Source organism: Meles meles, chromosome 12, assembly GCF_922984935.1.
Source record: "Meles meles chromosome 12, mMelMel3.1 paternal haplotype, whole genome shotgun sequence".
NCBI classification, from domain to species: Eukaryota; Metazoa; Chordata; class Mammalia; order Carnivora; family Mustelidae; genus Meles; species Meles meles.
The window spans coordinates 38076666-38102058 of NC_060077.1; the positions used below are offsets into that span (position 1 = coordinate 38076666).

General features: G+C 40.8%; 1 protein-coding gene across 14 annotated transcripts in view; it reads right to left on the reverse strand.

Moving 5' to 3' along the window:
- PTPRM (protein tyrosine phosphatase receptor type M) overlaps window positions 1-25393 on the reverse strand; it is a 793799-nt gene that overhangs the window by 216722 nt on the left and 551684 nt on the right. For all 14 annotated transcript variants that reach the window (XM_046025010.1, XM_046025008.1, XM_046025007.1 and 11 more), the window contains one exon: window positions 1546-1678. In XM_046025010.1, coding sequence (XP_045880966.1) covers window positions 1546-1678 — 133 coding nt within the window. The remainder of the gene's footprint in view (window positions 1-1545; window positions 1679-25393) is intronic.

Below are 25393 nucleotides of genomic sequence, written 5' to 3' on the forward strand. Positions count from 1 at the left end.
CAGATGAAGGCCCAAGCAAGAAGAGATACATACGTATGTGTATACATGTGGATATGAACTCACCTCCTAGATACCGCGTTACCCAAGGTTTTCTCTTCATCCGTGACTTCCTTCTCATTCTACAGGGACTCTGAGTGACCTCATCCAAACCCAGGGCATCAGCTTGGCAACGGCTGATGACCACACCGTTGGAAGTGTTATTCTAAGTCCTCTCCAGCACATCTACTGCCTGGTGGAAGTTTCCACTGAACTTCATGGGAATAGTGAACTAAAAAGTACACCAACTACCTCTCCAATCTTCAGTCCCCACATATGTTCTACTTTCCATATTCCACATTTTCTGATTGGTAATATCACCACTAAATTGTCCCAGCCAGGAACTAGGTTCTTTTTATGTTGTTGCTTCTCCCTGGGCTTCTGCCTCCAAATGGCCACTAAAACTTATTTCCTAATATTTCTAAAGTTGTCCCTCTGCATGCAACTGCTCCTCCTGACTTGAGTTTTTTTCCCTCCTCACTGTGTTCAATCCTAACATCAGAGCAATCTTTCTAAGATTAGAATGACATCCCATTACTACCTGCTTTTTAAAGGCCTTCAGTGGATCTCAGGACCAAGTCCAGCCTCCTTAGATGACAGACAAGACCAGACCTTCAAGACTTTGCTTTGTTGACCTCTCCATCCTCACCTCCTACCATCCATGACCTTACTCCCACCCTATAATTGTTTTTAAACTACAGAGAAAAGGATTAAGGTCTGAGTATTATTACTGTTTGGGAAAAATTAAGCTATTAAGATATCACTATATTTTTATGTTGATAATTTTTATATAAGTTGAACACTGTACATTAAGTAATTCCTTACTCATTTCTATAACATGAAAGGCACTGTATATTTTTCAAGGGTGGGAGGCGAAGATGGCTTATTATAGCCATATTGGGTTTTCTCCTCTCCCAGACCACCCCTCAACTAAACTGAGCAATCCGACAACATCCAATGTGCTTTATTCTTGTCCTGGGTCATACCATAGGCTGTGATCCTGTTAGGCTGTTTTTCGAGAGTCTCTTTCTCATGGTGTCATTTTTCGAGAGTCTCTTTCTCATGGTGTCTAGCATGGTGCCTGCCTGCCCATAACACGGGCTCAGTAAACTCGGTCATCACCGTGATCTTCATCATAATGAGAAGGAAAACTCTCATTTCTCGTGTTCTTGAGATCAGCAAATGTGTTAATACATCCGTAATCAGCACTAAAAATTTCCTGATTAGTAAATGTCTTTAAAGATTCTGCAGAACTTTTTGCACCAATGTGTGGGAAGACACATCGTCTTACATTAACTTGGCATGACATGCTTGGCATCGTCACACAATACCACAATCATTACTCTGAATTTTGTCCCCTAACTTTGAAGCCTAGATGAGAAACAGGAACAGTCAGGGTCACAGGTGTGTCTTCAAAACCAATTCAATAACTGAATATTTTCACATGCATGAAGCAATTTGGCAAACAATGGGACAGAACCGCATTTCTGGCAATAGCTAGGAGCTCACCTTTTTTTCATCACCAACACAACTCCAAGGAATATAATAACGAACAGCAAGATGCCAGCAATGACTCCAGCAATTTTGACGGTATGGTCTGTTTCCTTCTCGGGTTCTGGGACTGGCTTCGGGGTGGCGGCTCCTAAAGGTGGAAGGAAATGAAAAAGGACAGACGATGGGTAAGAGAATAAAGATGTTACATTTTTAAACATTTTGCTGCATTTAACAGAGTAAGAAGACTTATCAGAGCCAGCAGACAGACAAGCTTTTGATTTTTTTCCACAGCTTTCATATGCACTAAAAGGAAGGTAATTGTTCATATTGTTCTTCAATATTTTACAAAACCATAACATAAGTTGGGTAGCACACCCACGCCTGACCCTTTTCTAAGAGACTCTTTTCAAACAGTTTTTTTGTATTTTATTATCTCTATTGGCTCCTTGCTCTTTCTGCCGTTTAAAAACTTGCTAACAACACAATAGCTATCCTAAGCCTTTATCCAAATTTGATTTGCTGAAACATTTTCCTCAATTATTTTTCATAAGTGAAGCAGTAATTCCATAACATATTAGCCCAAACACCTGGAAAAGTGAGATAAGCTCATTTACCATGCATTTTACTAGCAATTGTTTTTTAACACAATAGAGATTTTCCCCCTGCCTTTGGAAATCTGAATCTAGGTCACATCTGGTAGGCAAAAGACTCCTTCTAAGCAATTTATTCACAAAGTGGGAGACAGCTGATGATCACACTACTGGCACCCACATTTAATATCTGTTTAAATGAGATAACCAGAGCCTTCCAGTGGCTACTGTCTTGTGTGCCCGCTTTCCCATTTCCAAAACACCGTTTGTCCTGTTTATGGTATAATGTGATGGAATGTCAAATCTATGTCTGATGAAATATCCATTTCCTTTGCTAAATGAGTTCAGGACAAAAAAAAATATTAGGAATGTAACGTTCAATTCATTAAGCAGAATCCATTATTTTGAAAGGGCTTCTACCCTTTTTAAGATTTTTTATTTATTTATTTGACAGAGAGAGATCACAAGCAGGCAGAGAGGCAGGCAGAGAGAGAGAGAGAGGAGGAAGCAGGCCCCCGCTGAGCAGAGAGCCCGATGTGGGGCTCGATCCCAGGACCCCGGGACCATGACCTGAGCCGAAGGCAGAGGCTTAACCACTGAGCCACCCAGGCGCCCCGCTTCTACCCTTTTTAACCAGAACATGATAATGCTGAGCACCCGGTGGAACGTTGTGCCACCACCCTCACTAGGGCGTCAGGACAGATCATTCTGAAAGTAGGAATTTTATGTCCAAATTTGCCTTAGAATTTTCTTGGTAAAAGAATGTAATTAAAATTGAATATCGAGACCAGCCCTTTCTACCCTCTCGTTGGGTTTTCCACTCGTGTGTCACCTGATTCTTGAAAAGTTAGCCATCCTTATATCTGGTGCATTCTAGACTGTCCTCAGATGAACCATCACAGGGAAACTGTGTCAAGCTCTCACTTTCCATCTGTTTCCATTGGAAACATATAAACTACATTTCTTTCAAAAGTTATTCATGTTAAGATTTTATACGAAATGCTGCCTCTTGAACCCATCTGTGGCCGTTTGCCTGATGAAGCTGGTTAAGACTGGGGAGACACACAAGGCAGAAGGTGTTCATATACACTATGGAGTATTATGCCTCCATCAGAAAGGATGAATACTCAACTTTTGCATCAACATGGACAGGACTGGAAGAGATTATGCTGAGTGAAATAAGTCAAGCAGAGAGAGTCAATTATCATATGGTTTCACTTATTTGTGGAGCACAAGGAACAGCACGGAGAACATGGGGAGATGGAGAGGATAAGTGAGTTGGGGGAAACTGGAGGGGGAGACAAACCATGAGAGACTGTGGACTCTGAGAGACAAACTGAGGGCTTTGGAGGGAAGGCGGTGGGGAGTTGGGTGGGTATTATGGAGGGCATGTATTGCATGGAGCACTGGGTGTGGTACACAAACAATGAATCTTGGAACACTGAAAAAAATATAAAATAAGTTAAATTAAGAAAAAAAAAGAAAATGTCAAAAATTAAAAAAACAAAAGATAAAAAAAAAGATAACGTTTTGAGGTACTGAGGGGGTTAGGACTTCCATGCATCTTTCTGGGGGGATACAATTCAACCCCTAGCTATATATACATTATGTAATCCACATATAGTAGTATTTATATTTAATGCAAACCTCGTATATTCATGTATTATATAATACATACACAATGCTCTTTATGTACACACATGTCTATCTATATATGAAATAAATTTCATGGTGTAAAAAGAAAAAAAGAAGGTGACTTTCCATCCACATGTGTGTTCCAATCAAAGGGACAATTGTAATGAGAGCCATCATGATGTAAAAATCACACCTTACTGAATACAAATCCTTCTGTGTAACCTGTTTTAGGTTGTTTTTATTTCTGATGACTTCAGGGGGAAGTCCTGCTACTTTATTTAAATGAATATCCCTCACACTAGTTATCCAGATAAACATTGAGACTGTTAATGTTTATTATTTTTTAGTGCAATTACATCTTATGTATACCCCTCTAATATGCCACTGGAACTGAGTGGTGGACTTGTAGGATACTGATACATTAAATAAACTGCTAAGAAAGATTTAAAGATAAAATGTGTGCCACAAAAAGATGAAAATTTGAAAAAAAACATTTAAAATAAAAATTTAAAATTCACAAAAGTGAAAAAGGGGGCTATGCTTTCCAATTTTGATTTCTTTTCTAGCTTTAAAGATTTTATTTATTTATTTGACAGAGAAACAGCTAGAGAAGGAACACAAGCAGGGGGAGTGGGAGAGGGAGAAGCAGGCTTCCCGCAGAGCAGGGAGCCCGATGCAAGGCTCGATCTCAGGACCCTGGGACCATGACCTGGGCAAAGGCAGCTGCTTAACAACTGAGCCACCCCGGCATCCCTCTTTTGTAACTTAAAAAAAAAATAAAATGAAATTGGCTTTATTCTTCCAAATGTTGGCACACTGGGAGCGGTCCCACTGATCTCACCAGTTAGTAGATTTCAAATGGTCCAAATATATTTTGTAAATAACTGATTCACTGAATTTCTTTGTAACTAAATTATGCCATTAAGTACAACACTTGGGAAAGAAATATAAAAAGACTTCTCTTAGCCTAAAAGACTGAAATACATTAAAAACAACAACAACAACACACACACAGTACGTCATAAACCCTCAGTAAGGGAGGTTTGTCTTGTTAACGGTCACGTTTGCTTCTGTTAAAAAACAACTGGTTATGTTTCACTTTAGCCCACGTTTTGCTTGTGTCCTATGAGAACTGGTGGAATACTCTACCCATCTTTGAGACAGGAAAAGAGACCCCCTCCGAGCCTTTCATTCCCTTGGGAAGCAGCGTCCATTGTTATTCAGCTAGCATAACCTCAGTATTATCATTCTTTAGCACTTACTTTTAACTCATTTCACATTGCAGGTCAAGAAAATGAAATGTTCTATCTCTGCAGGACACAGCTGCAATGTGATTACGGTGGCAGTCATGCAGAATGGGAGAGCAGCTCAGAAAAGGAGCAGAGGGTTGACCTGGCTGGCGGTGAGCCACCCTCCTTTTGCCTGCTGCAGGGCACCGCCACCAGATCATGGTGACAGCCCCAGGACGAGGGGGTTGATTGGAATGTCCGGGTTTAGGACTGATCCGGGAAGCAACCAAGGCAAACACAGGCTGGGATGGAATACGTAAGTCACCCCACTGAGATAATCTCACAGAGGTGTGTGTCACTAATTCCAAGTTCACTCTGGGTACCCACCATTCCTGCCTTTGTCTGCCTGCCCTGCCCCTCCAGACTTTCCGGAAATGGACATCTTTATGACCTCCTTCCACAGGATGCTTTTTTCTCCACTTTTGTTTTTTTGGAAACATGCAGTTGTGAGCTGTCTGTCAGCCTGGGACAGATGATAATTTGTGACAGAATGTGGCTATAACTGATAGCTTGTCTCTCCCACAACAAATCTGTAAATTTAATAGTATAATTTACAAACTGCTTGGCTAAAGAGTTGTTTTCATATTTTCCCCTCTGTCTTGTTATTTTCTTGCCAGGTTTCTAACGGTATGAACTTTTATTCCTTTTTTTTTGGTATAAATTCTAATTCTTCACGGAAAGGCATTTTTCCCCCTCTTCTGCTGTGCATTCTGTTTAGAGTTTACTGTATATTTAGGTCCTTGTAAAGGGAATATATTCAGATGCATGCATTTAATAGGGGGTATTATCTAGTCTTGAACATATTTGTTAAAATGATGAATAAGCTAAACATTTCATAGCTGGAGGGGGACATTCTGCTGAAATTGTAGAGCATAATCTTCACAGATGCCCCCTCTACTAACTCCTAGTGATGGCTTTGGGTGATTGTTTTGTTCAACGACCAAGAAAATTAAAAATAGCAGTATTCCAGTGAACTTGTTTTAAGTAAGGTCACAGATACAACATCTTATGTGAAAACCCTCAAAAGAAAGGGAATGATTTTTTTTTTTTAAGATTTTATTTATTTATTTGAAAGACAGAAATCACAAGTAGGCGGAGAGGCAGGCAGAGATAGAGGAGGAAGCAGGCTCCCTGCTGAGCAGAGACCCTGATGCGGGGCTCGATCCCAGGACACTGGGATCATGACCTGAGCCGAAGGCAGAGGCTTTAACCCACTGAGCCACCCAGGCGCCCGAAAGGGAATGATTTTATCCAATGCTGTATTCGGTGGGTTTCCAACTTAGCAGAAAATAGTGAGTCTTGGCCTAGTATCTGATGTTAAATTAAATAACAGCACACGCCAGGCCGAGAACATGATGTACTCAGCCACTGGTTTGAGGCTTGGGCCCAATTTTGACTACTGAACTGGCTGCAGAAATTTTTCCAGAAGACCCAAGGATGCAAGCTCAGAAGGCCACGAAAGCCATCACTGCTGCCTGGGGCTACTGACCGTGGCGGCACCAACACCAGGACGGCCTCACCTTGAGAAAACAGGAAGCCTTCCTAACAGGAAAAGTGAACATTAGGCATATCCTAGGGACAGCCTGGCTGCCCAAATCATCTGCGTAATGGTGACCGGTGCTAGACTGTCCCTAAATGTGGGAGAAAATGAGCAATACTCTTGATTTATTCTACAAGATTTTATTGAGTACCCCAACGGTGCCATGCACTATTTCAGGAACACAACAGCGAACACATGGGTCTAACAAAACCTCTGTCCTCATGGAAGTTCTGTTCTGGTGGGGAAGGCCAGAGCCAGACGGAAACAAATACTGTCAGCACGTATGAATCAGTACTGGTATGCAGAGAAACCCCCATATTGGGGCAGGGGCAGGGGGCTTCGAGAGTGGGGCAGGTGCTATGCAGCTTGAAGACAGGGGATTGGAGAAGAAGCAGAGACCTGAAAGGGGGAAGGGAGGGAGCTCCACTGACACTCAGGGAGGAATATTCTAGGCAAAGGGGAAGAAAACGTTAAAAGGTACAAGATGGGATTGTGGAATACTGAGGTGGGCCTGCAGTGGCCTGAGCCGGGGAAGTGGGGGGACACCGTGTCAGAGTCAGGGGTGCCTCCATAGTTCACCGGGAAGACTTGGTTTTCTCTGCCTGGGAGAGTTATGGGAGGATTCTGAGTGTTGGAGTGACGTGATCTAGTTTGTGTGTTCGGATCATGCTGGCCATGGTGGTTAGAATAGACCATAGTGGGTCAATGGTGGAGACAGGAATATCCATGACGAGGCTATTACAATAATCCATGCAAGAGATTAGGATGAGACTGTAGCAGGGGAGGTGGTAAGACAAGGTCAACCTTAGGTATATCTGGACAGTTGAGGCACCAGCATTTGCTCGAATATGGGAAGTAGAGGGTGCTGGTACAACATCCAGCCTAGAAGGCTGATCCTGAGTAAGATGGAGTTGCCCTTGACTGAAATGTGGAGGAGTGAAAGGAGCATTGTGGGGAGGTGGGTAGGGAAATGAAGAGTTGCGTTTGGGGCCAGTTTTGAGGTATCAGCCATCCAAAGGAGACATCAGGTAGGCAGGTAGAAATAAAGGGGAAAGATTCAGGTAAATCAAGGTCATTAATGTGGGACTTGTAAGCAAAAAAATGGTATTTAAAGCCGTGAGACTGCACAAGGGCCCTTAGGAGGTGAATGGATGGAGAGCGGTCATAAGGAGGAACCAGTAATGGAGACAAAAAGGAACAGCCAATGGATGAAGGAGGAAAAGCAGCAAGGAGGAGGAGGTCAGCGAGCATAAAGACAGAGGAAGAAGCGACAGTGTGCACAAGCCAGAGAAGAATGTAAGGGTCAAGGGAAGTGTGTTTGTTTGTTTTGAAGATGGGAGAACCTACAGAGAAATTTTGATGAGGCAGCAGAGAAAAGAAGACTGCCGGAGCAGTGTCCCTCCTTGGAGGGGCAGGAAGGGAGGGCGCCAGTGCTCAGGGAGGGGCTGCCTTCAGCCACAGGACAGAGACTTCACCCAGAGAAATGGGAGATGCCAAGCACAGCGGCCTGAAGGTAAGCAGATGTGGGGGTCTCATGGTAGATCATTTAACTGGGCTCTTCTGATTGCTTCAGTTTCCCAGTGACAGAGGAAGCAAGATGGACAGGTATGATTGTGCATGAGGCAGGAGGTGAGAGCAATTTGGGGAGAGAGGAGAAGTTCTGAAATAATTGCGGATAACAGTGGGAGCGAGAACGGGTGAGGGTGTAGATATATGGGATTAAGTGGTGACTAACCTCCAGTCTCAGAGGACACAGAGGCTTCTGAGCAGTAGAAAGAGAAAGGAGATAGGGATGCACTGAGTGGTATAGGGGTGAAGGTCGAGGGGGAGAGGGAGAGCTAGATACCTGGGCTTGTTGGGAAAGGCATAATGCAATGAATCCTGATGTGATTGCAATGAATCCAGATTGTGATGGGGAGATGTGAAGGTTGGGGTAGGGGCTGTGGGTTTATCCAGGAGCACAGAGCTCTAGGGCCCCCTCCTCATTTGTCATAACTAGGACGAAGAAGAGGGAGAGGAGGAGAAAAAGGCAGAGGATGACACTACTCAGAGTTATATCCCAAAGGTGGGGAGGGACATGAAAAGTGGTCAGGAATTGATGGTGGAAGCATTTCTGGAAGGGACACTTGCTTGGGCAATCCTAATCATGGGCTAATGCTAATATTGGTTTTCATAATCTTCAAAGTCATAATGCCTCACTGAGTACCTTTTATGCTCAAAGTGCTGTAACTGTATCTGCAGGGGAATTCGAGATGAGTTTAAGACTGGAACCTCAGCCTTCAGGGCCCGACACCAGAAGCCACATGAAGTGCATGGGTGAGCTCTAGAACCCACTGTGGGGACAGTGAACAGGGAGGTCTGGAAAGGCTCCTCTCCAGAGGGTGGAATATGGATGGGCTTGAAAGAAGGGGAGGATTCCAAAAGAAGGATGCCTCATAAATGAAGGCAGAGAGGTAGAGAGCACAAAGACATCTCTGTGATTAGATATTTGTGTAGCTGGGCTGAAGTCCAGGTGAAGGTTGGGGAGTAGAGGAGGAGAGCTATGGGAAACTGAGGCTCTCTGGTTCACTTCCTGGCTTTGCTTACCAGCTAGGACAGCCTGTGCTGAAGAAGGCAGGAGCAGTAGGAGATAATGGAGCTGTGCCTCGAGAGGAGTACGTGGGTAGTATTACATAGGCTCATGGTGGTGGTGGGGATGGGGTGAGGCCAGGCATTTGGGGACCATTGGGAAGGCGGCTACCTCACCTGGGCTGGGAGTTCAATGTGTGATCTAAAGGGGTGAGTGGAACTGAAAGATGAGGACAAGGGGCCCACAGAAGGCACCCCACCGGCTGCACAGAGGTGTGCATGGGTCTCAGATGCCCAGTGCTGGCTGGATGCTGCTGCCATTTATGGACATACATGGTTGGTCTCCCGCGGGGGAAAACGTATGTTTGGGTTTGACCTTTGAACTGAATCCAAGCAACAAAATGCTTCATTCCCACTACACAGGAAAGGTTCCAGTGGCAAACCAAACACAAAAATACTACTCTCAGTATTTGGAGGTCAAGGAGAGAAAAACGCTGGGGAAAGCAACCAGGGGAACCATTGACAAGAGAAACTGAGGAGGCCGAGACACCTTACAAGATGAGACATGAAAAATAAAAGCAGAAAGTAAAATGGCGGCTGTGGACATTTGTAAGATGACGGTTTCCTCAAGCGCATTCCCCAGCGCTCCAATTCTGAAAGATATTTTCAAGCGTCAACTGAGGAAGCCTCAGCCACCCTGCGCTAGTCTTTTTATGACCATTTGGAGGCAAAAGCTATTTTAATTAATTTTCATAGGTTCTTTTGTTTTGTTTTGTTTTACCTTTTGCTGAGGCAGATTTGTTTTCTTTTTCTTAAAAATAGCAACACCCTGGTTTTAAATAGGACCATGAGATAGCTCATTCATGTCTTGTACAGAAAATTAGAATTCCTTGCACTTTGTTTTTATTTTTTTCAGCTGTTCCTTTAACGTTATACATAATCGCAGAACGTCTATAAGATTTTTCATTTAAATTACATATCATTGTTTTTCTTCTTGGGAATGCAAAGTCAATCAACTACTCTGGAATAATCTACACTCGCACTTTATGTATTATTTGTAACCTTATTATGCTTTTGAATTTATAACTCTTCCTGTGTCCCTAATTTCCACCGTAGGGCATGCAGAACGCGTACGGCATACAAGTAATAATCAGAAATATAATTTCTCATATAAAACTGAGATACTGGATTGTTTGATATATACTGTCTCTAAAAAATTAATCTACTTTTTTATTTTTGTTCTAATTTCATGACAGTTACTGCTTTCATTTATTGATGTGGTCAACACCCTGTGGGGAAGATGATCTATCAAAGCCTTATCACTTACTATCTGGGCACTAAAAGTTTCAAGAGAATTATTAGTGCTGTTACTATTCTGATGAAATAGCTTTATTTTTTCCATTTGCATTTCTCAAATCATGGTCAAGTCATAAAATGAGGAAACAACTTGTCAATAAGAAGGTATCAGCAGTGTTCACTTTTCATACAAAGTGAATAATCCATGAAGGGAATGCCAGTGGATGTTTCTGGAGGATGCTCCTGTTAAGAGTCTTGTCTGAAACTAAAGTTTAGGGGCATTAAAACAGAAATCTGCTGTCCCTCTAAATTCCTTTCAGACTCTGTGTCTTGGGTCATGGTCTAGCTAGCTTATGTTTAGCTCTTAAAAATCATTCCTGTGGGGGGCGCCTGCGTGGCTCAGTGGGTTAAGACCTCTGCCTTCAGCTCCCGTCATGATCCCAGAACCCTGGGATCCAGTCTGCATCAGGCTCTCTGCTCAGCAGGGAGCCTGCTTCCTCCTCTCTCTCTGCCTGCCTCTCTGCCTACTTGTGATGTCTGTCTGTCAAATAAATAAATAAAATCTTTAAAAAAAAAAAAACACATTCCTGAGGGAGAAAAAAATCACTACAGTTTCCTGCACAAAGAAGTAGCTGTTTGTATGTTTGCCAAAGCCCCTTATAGCTTTTGTGGCCGCCTAAAATTATTCATTCCCTATTTTATCAAGAAGTGAATATATCTAATAAAGTCTATATGCTTACTAAAAGAATCAGTATTTTTGAGATTTAAACAACGTACAGAGTCTAGCAAACTGAAGGCAGAAATGTGATATGTCATTCACATGGCCAAAAGGTAACCCTCAGAAATGTAATGAGGATTCCTGGGGTCAAGGAGGGAGTGGGGTCATGTAATCCCCCCATACTCACTTAGTAAACATATAGCTTTTCCTTAAACAATGGAGTTCTTTAATAAACAAGACATATTCATTGCGTCATTCTGTTCAACATTTTCTAGAACAGAGGTTCTCCATTCATAGAGAGTTTAGAGCATTTGGAGAGAACTTATGAAACATAAAGATGACTAGATTTTCCAGGGACTTAAGGTCAAAGGTCTAAGGTAGGACCCAGGAATGTCTAAGTAACACCGTAGGTGATTCCCTACACAGCATGAAGAAAAAAATCAATGAGAACCTCATTGGTCCTAAATATCTGTGAGGAAGGTTTTCACAGACTATGGCAGAATAAGAAAAACATTTAATTGGGTTGTTAATTTTAAAACACCTTCTGATATATTAATATCTTACTTTATCAGTTAGCAAATTTCTTTCAGTGTACTGTTTTAAATGATTCTTTTACACAATTAAGAAGAAAAACCTCATGGGGAGCCTGGGTGGCTCAGTGGGTTAAGCCACTGCCTTCCGCTCAGGTCATGATCTCAGGTCCTGGGATCGAGTCCCGCATCAGGCTCTCTGCTCGGCAGGGAGCCTGCTTCCCTCTCTCTCTGCCTGCCTCTCTATCTACCTGTGATCTCTCTCTCAAATAAATAAATAATAAAAATAAAAAAAAAAAAAAGAAGAAAAACCTCATGGAATCAAGCCCTAGTTTTATGAGTCTCCACAGTTAGTAGAGATTGGAAGAGAGTCCTAATTGCAAAGGAATTTAAGGAAGGCCACCTGAGTGCCCAGGTGGTACTACTATATTCCATAGGAAGGAAGAAGGCTGACCTTTTGGAAGTCCTACTTTATGTGCTAGTTATCTTATATAACTTTATTTACTATTTCACCACGAGGGGTAATCAACACCATTTTACAAATGAAGAAACTAAGGCAGCAGAAGCAATCAGGATAAGTAGCTCGTCCTGACAGTGAGAAGCATAGTCAAGGAGCTACATGCTGGGTCCAGGCGTGTCTGTGAAGCTCACTCCTGTTTCACTGCATTGGAACATTCCTGACTGACAGAGCAAACTTGGGGGACTACTGCTAACTCTCTGAATGACAAGACTCAAGTTAAAAATCATCTTGGTCAGATTTAAAGAGAAGAGCCTAAGAGAAGAAGGAAAACAAGGAATCAACAGTAGGACAGAACAATGCAATAGAGAAAATTAAAATCCTGAAAGAATAGGATAAATATATGAGGACATAAGATTTCCTGGGCCTAAGTGCAGAAAAGAAAGGCTTGGTAATACAGCCCATGTTACTTAGAAATGAACCAGAGGAATGACCTGCAGAGCACAATATACTGGTCAAGGTAGAGACACGGAAAGGAATCAAAGGAAAGAAACACAAATGACCAACATGGGAGAAAAGAAGGACAATGTAAAAAGAGACAAGGGATTCAGATCATTTATCTAACCAAGGAGCAGACCAGAGGTACCCTGATATAGTCTTCCACAGGAGGTTTTCAGAAGTAAGGAGTATTTCTTATCCACATTTGACTTCTAGTGATTAACACGATGCTTTTAACACAGAGGTCACTTGGTAAGTCTTTACTGAATCAATCTCTTAAAACACATAGGAGGTATTTATAAAGAGAATCATGACCATATGTGATCTGAATCAGTATGAGGAAAATTTCTGAACAAGAATGGGAGCTCAAGTTTCTACAGAGAAAAGTTGTATCTTTTCCTCTCTGTATTCTTAGTACCTAGAATGTAGCACGTACTCAACAAAAGTTAGAGCAAGTAAGTGAGTTTTGGTTGTATATACAAGGTGTTTTGATCCTCAGCACATGAGAATGAAATATATTACAAAGGAGATTTACTCAATCTATCCTTGGGTTGAAGAAGAGTTATTTGACATTAGACAGGTCAGTTCTCACCACCCTACCCAATCTCTGAAAGGTAAAAAAATGGAATACTGGGGCACCTGGGTGGCTCAGTGGGTTAAGCCTCTGCCTTCAGCTCAGGTCATGGTCTCAGGGTCCTGGGATCGAGCCCCGCATGGGGCTCTCTGCTCAGCAGGGAGTCTACTTCCTCCTGTCTCTCTACCTGCCTCTCTGCCTACTTGTGATCTCTCTCTCTCTGTCAATTAAATAAATAAAATCTTTAAAAAAAAAATGCAATACTTTCTTCATCTCTTCTCCACTATCTGGAGAAGGTATTATCTTCTCCATTACCTGCCATGAACCTGGCTTATTTTCCTTCTGGACTTTTGCACTTGACTCCCACGTAGACATCCCATCCAGTCTCTTTCACATACTGCAGCCATATTGGTCTTTCTAAAGAATTACTCTAATCGGGTCACTCTTTCATTTAAAAACACAACAAAAAACCCAAGAGTTTTCTAACACTTCTTTCAAAAGGTAATTGAGGCCTTTCATGAGCTGGCTCCAACCCCTTCCCCTAACTGTATGTCCTTTTTTAAAAATACTTTCCTTCATCTACATTTCAACCCAATGGACATGTTCAGTTTTCTCTATACATCCAATATTTCCCTTCTCAGGACTCCTGCCACTCCTCCATTCCCCTACTCACTTTTCATTGGTTCTAATCACGCCCATCTCTCAAAGGTCACCTAGCCCAAATATTGCTCTTGATTGCTTTGTAGGAAGTATTTTCTGTCCCACTAAATGACTAGAGAACCTTGCTTAACCCCTCTTGCATAGAACTTACTTTCAACTTTCAGTTCAGTCATTTTAGTAAATTCTTTGTATCACATGCTAACATGAGTTCCTTGGGACAAAGCTGCTTTGACTTTTTTGGTGCTCCTATGACCTAGGCTAGTATCTTATTATTTAACCGCAGTTCATATGAGAACAGGTTTACTGCATCAAAGATCTCTCACCATTAATCACATTCTGAATTGCACTCTTTTCATAACTTGCCTATTCTTCTCCCATTTATGTTGAAGTTCTTGGAGAGCACAAAGGATATAAAAGGAAAGAAATAAGAGAAACATGAGGAAGTGGAAGTAGGTAAAGACAACAGGCCCAGTGTTGTGGTCTTTCCTACACTGCTCCCCAGGATGTAGCGAGGGGATTATGATGGAAACAGGCACCTGCAGCTACTCTCAGATGACCTTCCATGGGCATCCAGAAAATATCCTGAGACTGAAGAACATGTCTGAACACCAGTTCCACCGAGCACACCAAGAGACAGCCAGTACACAGAAGAAGTATTTTCTCAGTATGCTGATGACAGATCAAAGTCCTTACCAGTAAATTCACTGACCAAACTTTCATCAATGATGAAATGAGATTAATAGAAAGAAACAGCATGAAAATAAATATTAGTGGCAAAATGTTATATTTTCAGCACCACAGAAGTGAGATATATATCCATCAATGACAAGGAAGTTAACTGGGTACATATCAGAGAGACAGGAAATGAGTATCTGTCAAGAATAAAGTGTTATGAACTCAATACTTGCCATGATTAAGTAGCTATCGACCATTTTTCACCATCATATATGGAATTTGTTTTAGAAGTCTTTAAACTAGCCAAAATTTCTGCTGGAGAACAATGACAATGGTCTGGGCTTTTTAGAAAGAAAAAAAAAAAGAGAGAGAGAGAGAGAGAGAAGGAAACTTGTAATAAGATAATGTCAACATGTTTCAAACCATTGAGAATAACTTGATTTAATAAAATGGTTATATGATTTCTATGACCCTACTTTAGAAGTATTTTTTAACTTCCTTATTACTCATAGAAGAAACAAGGTAGAAATCTGAAAATTCTCTCTATTAAGCCCCTATAATGGCTAAAAGACACAGGTAGCCCACTCTTAATGAGGTCTCCACATGTGTGTCTGTGCATGCATACATGTACATGAAATATGCACCAGTATCTACGGCAATTATGCAAAGATATATAAGGAGAACCCATCAAATTGGTAATATTAAAGATAGCTTTGTTTCCCATCATGTTTACTCTGAAATCATATGTAATCTTGATATAATAAGTAAAATTAAACCATTGCAAAGACCAATAAAATTCCAGGCAAAAGCTGATATACTGGTCTCATACCAAGAGCTCCAATAGAGTAAACCATATAATTAATAAACCATAATTAATAATTGCATCATTAGCAATACCAATAAGTAAATTAAACTGAACATCAATTACATTGCTAAATTGATGTATTGCTTGAATATTTACTAGAGTAAATGGAAAACTCATCAGAGATACAGATAGATGTGCTGAACAGATGCCATTTATTAACTCCAGGTAAGGTGCCAGGCTTACTTGCAAAGATTGTTTCTGAGATAGTTATTTACTCTCCTAAATGAAAACAGCACGTGAAAGAAAACTTCAGAACCACTCTGTATTTTTCCAACTTCATATTCAATGTCTAAAAACATTATTAATGCGATAATCTATAAGCTTTCTTAATGGAGTTCTATTAAAGTGAGTCATCTAGTGCCCCCTGGAGAACAGATCAAAGAGAGGTGTCCACATTTAAACCAAGGACAGTAGGAACAAAGGAACCCCAAATGGCCGGGACAATAAAGGGAGCCTGGCATTTATTCTGTGGCACAGGGCTACAGGGAAGAGCAGAGTAGGTTATACACTGCTTTGGGCTATTACTGCTTCAAATAAAGTAGTTGTCTTTGAAAATGCAGTAACTTTTTCATCATTATCATCATCACCATCATTGCCAGGAGCAAGATAATAGCCTAGGCCATGCTGATGCAGTTTATATCCCAAAGACGGGCAAATGGAAAATATCATCTGTGGGGGACTCATTACAGGTCTTGACATGTGATAGAATAATAACGTTCCTCTCACACTCTGCTGCTCCTGAGACCACAGCGTGCACATGGTGTTCATGTAAATAACACCCTCCATAGTATCAAGAAATCCATTCATTTTGCAGAAAGTTCAATTTGGAGCCTCTCATAGGGGCCGCAGCTCTCAAATCTGGGAGTGGCAGTGGCCCGGATTAATTACCTAGTTCTCTTGAAAGACCAGAAGGCCATAAAACAACCTTTGGAATAACAACAGCAGAGCAAAAAGGAAGTTACCAGCAACTGCCAATTCCTCCTCTTTACCCTGAGAGCCAGCTTGGTGCAGGTCCTTTGTATCTGTCACTGTATTCATTCTCCCAAGACCTACCATGAGGCTAAGAAAAGTAATCTCTCTATTTTGGAGATAGGGAAGCTGAGATTTAGAGTTTAAGAGATTCGCCCCCCCAAAGCCTGGACCTTGGACTCACTACCTTTTATCTAAAGTATATGCAACAAACAAACAAACAAAAACTAAAGTGAATGTTTTCTAAATTATATGCACTAGGATCCGGAGTTCTTATATGAACCACCCTACTAAAATCTGGTGCGGAAATTCATTAGGCCCAGATTCCTATCAGATATGTTTAAAAACTGCCCTGGGAAACCATGTGGTTTTGAAAATGTCCTGAAGTCTAAACCTGAGGGCCCTCAACTCACTGTTACTCGTGAGCTGGTCAAAGGGACCGTGACTCTTCCACTTTCCCATCGCTTGTACCCATAAGGGCAGATGAGAGGATGAGCACCCGAGGTTTATCCTAAGTGACCTACCACTGGCAGGAAATTTCTTCTTTTCAAATAAAGCATGCAGATGTTGCATTTTACTCAAGGACATATTAATTTTTAATAAAAATACTGTTTTGAATGATTTATCAGCAAGGAAAGAGATAGCCCCTTGGTCCTGTACCTCCATGCAATCATGGATTCCCATTTGACAAGCATATGAGATGGGAAAGTGGCAAGAAAAACAGTACAGTTCCACCAAGGAGAGCAACCTCTCTTCCCCTGGCCCCCAGCACAGCCTTCCCACAGTGAGAACCGACCAGACATAACACCAAAGAAAACAACTGATCGTAGACTACATCCTATAGTGGAGGAGGGAAATGTCACAAAAAGCATTTTAGGTTTGGCAAACTGGAATAAGAAAGTAAAGTACTGAGTTAAGTAAATCCATTAAGTTGATAACTCTAGTATGATTATATAATAGAATATCCCTATCCTTAGCAAGTATGCACTCAAATACTTAGGGGTGAAGGGTCATGACATGGGTAAGTTGTTCTCAAATCCTTCAGAAAAAAAACCATATGTGTGTGGGCACACACGTGTGGGGAGAGAGCAAATGTCAGAAAAAATAGCGTAAAACGTTTCCAACAGATAAATGTGATAAAGGATATACCAGTATTCTCTGTGATACTTTTATTTTTGCAACTTAAAGTTTGACATTATTTACAAATAAAAAGTAAATGTGTTTTCTGTTCAGAAAAAAGGTAAAAGAAAAGAAAAAGAATGTATGGTGGCCAAGCTAGAAATAACACGGTTTGAGAACGAATCGGATATTACCCATTCCCAAGATCCTCTCACCTTGGCAACTATGACAGTTCTAAAAGTTGTGTGTGTGTGTGTGTGTGTGTGTGTGTGTGTGTGTGTGTGTGTGTGTTGGGGTGTGTGGTTGGGAAATTTTAACCTGCTAGAATTTCAGAAGCCCTTCTTTTTAAAGACTTTAGGCCTTCCTCTTAGCCCACTGGAGTCACTGATGAACACGTCTTGGCATTGATGATACTGTCAAGATGGCAAATGAAATCCGTCCCTGTTGAAAGGACTGTGCTTCTTCTCCTTTCACTTGCCCGTCCTGATTGTCCCCTGATTCTTTTACAAGGTCAACAAAGCATTTAAAATAAGAATTCTTTCTTTGAAAGGGACATTTATTCATTCTAGATCTATCCTCAATGTTTTCTCGATCTGCTACCTCTTCCGTATCGTGCTCTGTCAAGATCATGAAGGAATTTCTGACTCCTTTCCATCCTGTGTATGTATATTGGAGCACATCCACAGATGTTGTAAAAAACCCCTCTCACAAAAAGTAAGTATTTTACAGTATTCTAAAGATACTTATTTATAAAAGAGACTAGTTCAAAGCCAACCAAAAAGTTAATTGCAGACAGCAGACCATGGCCCTTTGCCTACAAATTCTGAATGAATTTCACAGATGTCTTATACCTAAAACTGTCAGAATTAATCGTGATGCCTTATATTCTAAATTATAGTGACATCTGTCTGAAGCAAAGGATGAAAATCAAAATATCAGGATTGGTATCAATCAACAAGTAGATGCTGTTGAACATTTACTACGTGTCTGGTTCTATGCTGGACACTAGGTTGAAGAGAAAGACCTAGAGAAATAGATAGTGTCACTCAATTTTGATAAATATTTTTAAAATATCCAGGACTTTTCCATGTTTACTCATATCAAGGATGAATTAATTTAATGTCACTATAAAATTTAAATATCTTTCCTTAGAAAAAAGGCAAGGATAATTCAACTCATCAATGTGAAATCTTTCATGCAAAAACCTTGAACTATTTTTCAAACTGTATGCACTTTCATTTTCACAATGTATTGAATCTCTTACCAAAGGCTTGGTTTATTTTCAGCTCAAAACTTTATTGCAGCATCTGTGTTGGACCTGTACAATGCCCTAGATTCATATTGAAATTAAAAGGTAAATTTCCTAAAATATAAAATTTCAATTTGCACTTTTCAAGACAGAATGCTCTATGCCCTAAGCAAATAAAAGACAGTTAAATACATTGTTTTATTTTCCTTTATCACCCTGCTGATAGAAGGGAAAACACAAAAGGATACTGAAAAATGAAGTTGTTCTCTTATATTGAAAATCGTTACATAGAAATTCTTGAGTTTATGTAGCAAAAATGGAAAACAATACTATTTTGGTGCAATATACATCTTTTAAAATATATTATTTCTGAAACTAAGTGTTTGACATTTGACTCAGTATTTCCTTCCCCAAAATGACAAGGAAAAAGCAACAGAATCTCCCATGGCAGTCCTGTATCCCCTCACCATTTTCTTGTAACTTATACTGTTTTATAGATGAAACTGCCATAGCAAAATGACAAATATAACACATAAAAGAACAAAAAGGGGTAATAAATCACCAGTGACACTACAGCCCATTAAAATGCATTCAGCCGGTGTTGCAGAAAGAATAAAAATTTCCTCTCACTTTACATTCTTTGCGGCTTAAAAGGAAATTTTTAGAATCCTCAAGCAACCCTTACAAGAGATGCTGAAATTCCAACCAAATTCTCCCCTCACTAACTTTCCATATTGGCCTCCATGGCCAAAGTATATATAGCACTGATGTGTAGTATATACATTCCTCCCTTCACTGTTTGAAAAGAGAGTACCTAAGATAAGGCGGCTTATGAACTGCTAGTCACCCATATTGATATGATAATGTACCTGAAAAATGAGGATACCTGATTAATTGGAAAATGGTAGCTTTAATTCAGCCACTGTTTCCAATAAGTGGATTATCAGCTTAAATGAAGAGTTTGGCTATTTTTATTTATAAGGAAGCCTAAAGGAGGCATTATCTTCCCTTTATTTTTACCCAAAATTCTCTCTAAAGATTAAATCAAAGCTCCTGACATTGAGACAGACTCTATCATATAGGTACTATTTTTGGGGAGCACAGCTGAATACATGTCAACTTATTTCATTAAATATTTACCATTATTACAAATGGTTCAAGATACTAGTAAATTTTTTTTTTTTTTTGTGGAATATTTAGTCAACTGTTTACGTTGGGTTTTTTGTTTATTTGTTTGTTTATGTTGGTTTTAACAAAGATCCTTGGTATTAGTCCCCTGAGAGGAACATTGCACTTTTTTGAATTCTCTGCATCTCTTAACACAGAGCTAATTACACATCAAGCTTCCCAAGGGGATAAGAAGCTCTTCACATAAGTGACAAATGAGTGACACTTCTCTCCTACAGTGTGGACAGTGGACATGGTGGGAGCTGGGCAGAGCCTATCTCCCTAAAGCTAAGTATTTCAGGGATGGCAAAGTTATAACTTAGTTCTATCAGACTGGAACTGCATGTCCCACTTGCTAACAAAGGCTAACCATGGATGGCTATGTCACACTTGGTCCAGGCCTTGCCTCCCCGAGTCCCACTCCTCCTGATGACAGTCATAACCGGGGGCTCCTCTGTGGTACAGATATTATTTTTCTTAAAGAAAACTGGGGTGTCGAAATTGGTTCATGCCTTTAAGGGAATTTTAACTTTTACACATGAATTCATTCCACCAGAAATTTATAGCTGGTCTCTGAGTGTCTTTCAAGTGCCAAGCACTGAGTGGCGGGTTGTAGGAAGTGTCAAGATAAAAGAAACAGAGCCCCTGTAGTAGGAGATAAAAATATTTCTACATATATTTCGTAGTCAACAAAATTAACAGTCTCCAACACAACATTTTACGAGTCTAATGACTGAGCTCTTAAAAGGGCAAAATATAAGTGTCTGCAGCGAACAGTGGTGAGATTTTATCTGAGTGACCATATAGTCAAATACTATTGCTGAGTTTTATTATCCTTTATGTTCTTTGTCAATTTTGATTCATATGAATACCCTGGTAAATAGCTCTCAAAATAAATGAAGTGGGTAACTCACGCAAGAGGCTGAATGAAACCATTCCATCTCAAAGGTACTTAGAGCATTCCTTCGATATGTTTGAACTTGTCGCTTAAATTCCCTACCATGTGCTCTTCCATGCTGACTGCAGATCATCAAGACCCCAGGGCCAGAGCTGAGGCTCTGTCTTTTTGCTGGCATTTAGCTCTTCTGTTCATACCCGTTCCCTCTGTTCTTTTTTCTTTAGGCTGCTGGACAATCTTCCATTTCCAATATTCCAATTCCAAATATTCCAATCTTTAGCCTATTTCATCTGCCCTCCAATGTTTCTAGTGTGGCTGAAGTGTACAGTGCAAACTTGAACCTGTCCACCTCTGAAAATACCTCAATGGCTGCCCATTGCATGTAGGATCAACATGAAAGTCCTTCATGTAACTTCTGAGGTCTCAGTTGGCCTCTGTCTGTCTATACAAATTGACCACTCATCACACCTCCATTTTGCAGGATGTTCTCTGCTCTCCAGCCACGAGGGCCTTTTTTTTTTTTTTTTCCAATATTTCATTCTTCGTCATGCTACTTTCCACCACTGGACCTTTGCACTTGTTGTTCCTGCCACTGACTAAGCTCAAATTCAGGAAACAATCACACCATCTTCAAGCTGTATCCAGCCCTCTGAGCTACTCAGTATGGTTAAAATACAATTTTAGTTACCACTTCATTTACAAATAGAGAACCCTGGGTTGGTAGAAGGGCAAATGCAGCCTATCTACACTTAGGCCTGTCCCAGCTTATTGTTCCTAAAGAGTACCAAATATCCGTTCACTGGGTCTGACAGGTGGAGGTAGAGAAGTGGTCAGACACAGTCTGGGAAGGGGGAGAAAACAGACAATGTTGGTGTGAGTGGGTAGGCCACTCTCTAAAACAATTAAATTAAAATTAAATCTTTCTTGCTAAAATAAATGGCTGATTAAAGTTGTGCTTTTTAAAAATAGGTTGAAAACTATGGGTCTGTTTTATTTGCAGTGCAAAGGTCTACTGAATCAAATATATACATATATATATATACACACACATATGTATTTCTATTTATATTTTTTTAAAGAAGAGATGAATTTTGTGACTAATATAAAATCAGTCCAAAGTAGGCAAAATAAAAAGATTCAAAAGTTTCTCATTCTCATCAAAATTTATTCAAACTTTACTAACAATATGGTGAAAACTATAAAATACCTGGGACTAAATTTAACAAGGAAGGTCATCAACTGTTCAGTCATTTGGTAAATAATGTGGAACACCTGCTAGGTGCCCATGTGCTACACTGGGAATAAGACAGAGAGACAGAGGCCTGCGTCCCCCTCCTTCCAGGAGGAGACAGTCATTGGCAACTGCACAAAGCAGCAGAGTAATGGGCAGGACAATGGCCGGGGGCTAACAAGGCACTGTGTTTCAGGACAGTGGTCCAGGGAGGCTTCTCTGAGGGAAGAACCTCCACACTGAATTCTGAACTTTGAGAAGGAGCTCGAAATATGAAGATGAGGATTAGAGTTTCAGTCTGAGGGAAGAGGAAGTGCAAACTGCTGGTGTGGGATCCAGCTTGATTCTTTGATGAGAAAGGAGATCAGCACTGAGTGTGGGAAGTGTTAGAAGGCAAGGGCCAGGTGTGAGAGGGGCCAGACCATGCACCCCCCCTTTGCTACGACATGACGTTTGGGATTTATGCAAGTGCAGCAGGAAGCTACTCAAGGGCATTAAGAAGAGGAGTGATGGGATGAGACTTCAATTTCCAGAAGTCAGTCTAGCTGCCATGTGGCAAATGAGTCAACAGGGACCCATGAGAGTATTTAAAATGTGTGGGTGGTGGTCCAGACTGGTGGGGTGGCCACAAGAAGGTGAGATGCCACTGAACCTAGAATATATTTTTAGAGGGAGAACTGATAAGGCCAGGTAATGCAGAAAACTCCAAATTTGTATTCCAAGTCTTATAATAAGATTTGAATTGATGGAGAGCTTTACCATATTTCTACAGTCAGGATAATATTTAGATTTGTTAAGATCCCATTGAGAACCTCAGTGGCATTTTTTTTGAACCTGACTGCCTGCTGTGAACTTGACCACGTTCTCAGTGCCTACAATATATCACAAAATAGCAGATGAAGATTCCTGTCCTCAAGGGCTTGTAGTCTATGAGGGGGGAAAGACGGGAGCAAACAGAAATAAGCACATAAGGTGAGGAGAGTTATAAAAGGGAAGAAAGTAGCAGCCGAAGGGGACAAACTGTGAGGAAAGGATGGGGAGAGATCTCATGGAAGGCTGCAGTAGGAGGAAGGGTGAGTATTCACGGCCGACCTTGTTGAGAAGGTGGATTTGAGCAAGGAGTACTAGAGGTAGGAGGGTTAGTCAAGTTGATATCTGGGGGAGAATATTCCTAAGCAAGGGGAAAGTGGGAACAAAGGTGGAAGGAGGGAGCATGGCAGATATGGCCAAAGAGAACAACAGGGAGGTCAGGGCAACGGATGTGGAATCAGTGTTAACAACGGATGTGTTAATCAGGGCAGTGGGGCAGACATCTAAGGCTGTAGGCCATCATAAGGACTGATAAAGGAAACAAGGAGGAATCAGTGGGGAGGGATTTTTGACAAAGAGTATGGGGAGAATTCTAGTATTATCAGGTAATAAAATATCATAAAAGCCATCATAATAAAAAATTATGATAAATATGTAGGAAGACCCAAAGAGGACCATGACAAAATCTATACATGTATCTTAACACGTGACAATATGGTGTTTCAATTCTGTAAGAAAATTACTGTTTATTTAATAATGAGAGCCAGTCTAACTGCTGTCTCTCTGGAAAAAGCTAGACCTTTCCTTTGGCAATACACCACACCATATCAGTGTTCATTTCCAGATGGATTCGAGAGCTAAAATTCAGGGGACTGGCTGAATAATCACAGAGATGTGAACACCTTCTCAGGCAAAACAATAACCTTGGAGAAATAAAGGAACATGGGAACATATTGATTATTTGAAAATGCAAACTTCTTTAAGCCAAAAGACACAGTGGAGTCAAAAGAAGAGTGACTGACAGGAGTAAGTATAAAAGAAACGGAGAAGAAGAAATGCAAAGGGCCAATGACCGTAGGCCAGGATGCTCAGCTTCAGGAAAGGTCAGGAGAATCCCACCTTCACGCACCATACTGGAAGCATGAGGTGGTAAACATCAGAGCGTGTGGAGCTGTGGGAAGGGGTGCTTAGCAGGCACTTGGGGATGAATTGTTACGATGTGGAAGGAAAGGAATATGGCCAGTTGTACATAAAAAATGAACTTGGCCTTTGACACCAATTTGGGAATCACTGAGAAATAAATGTTACAATGGGAAGAACACATATAGAAGGTTATTTATTCCAGTTTGTGGTGGTGATTATTGTTGTTAGCAGGAAAAAAAATGGTGAAAATCTGAATGTCCCTGAACAAGGGGCTGAGCGAAAAGATCACTACATGGCCCTACAGAAGAATAGTCTTAAACTTGGTAAACAAATGTCTTAAGATTGATAAGTATTGGTTTGAAGGAGAATTCATCAGCTATTAAATGTAAAATGCAAGTGGCAGAGCTAAGTATATAAGTGATAGTGAAAACGTCTGGATATATTTTTATACCTATATATTTTTGAAGATTTTATTTATGTATTTGTCAGAAAGAGAGAGAGAGAGAGAGAGAGAGAGTACAAGCTGGGAGAGTGGAAGAAGGAGAAGCAGGCTCCCTGCTGATGCGGGACTCGATCCCAGGACCCCAGATCATGCCCTGAGCCGAAGGCAGTCGCTTAATCGACTGAGCTACCCAGGCGCTCCTATATTTATATATATATATGATAAATATATATTTATTTATTTATTTTAAGATTTTATTTATTTATTTGACAGAGAGAAATCACAAGTAGGCAGAGAGGCAGGCAAAGAGAGAGAGGAGGAAGCAGGCTCCCCACGGAGCAGAGAGTCCGATGTGGGGCTCGATCCCAGGACCCTAGGATCATGACCTGAGCCGAAGGCAGAGGCTTTAACTCACTGTGCCACCCGGGCGCCCCTTTAGTTATATATTTTTATGTAGAGAGAAAGACCTCTATTATAGGGGCTGGGGATGAGGTCAGTACAGACATAAGATACAACTGCTCAGTATATCTGAGTTTTTATAAGCTTTGTTCACTGGCATATCCTAAGAGCTTAGCACAGTGTCTACCGTATGTAGCAGACACTCAGGAAACATGTGCTTGATGAATCAAGGAAGGAATAAAAGGGTTTGTGTCATTCCCATAATTGAAGAGTGTGTTAAGGCAGAAAAACACTAATAGGTTACATTTATTGAGGGTTTGTTAAGTACTTCACTTGCTCCATTTAATCCTCACAACTTTACTGTGAGTAAAACTGAAACTCCCATTTCACTGATGAGCAAACTGAGCCACAGAGATCTGAAGTAACTTGCCCAAGGTCACTCTGCTGGTAGGCGACATAGCTGAGATTTGAACCTGACTGATTTAGTACTCAAGCCCATGTTCTCACCCACCATGCTACCCATAACTGTTCTAATGTGAGT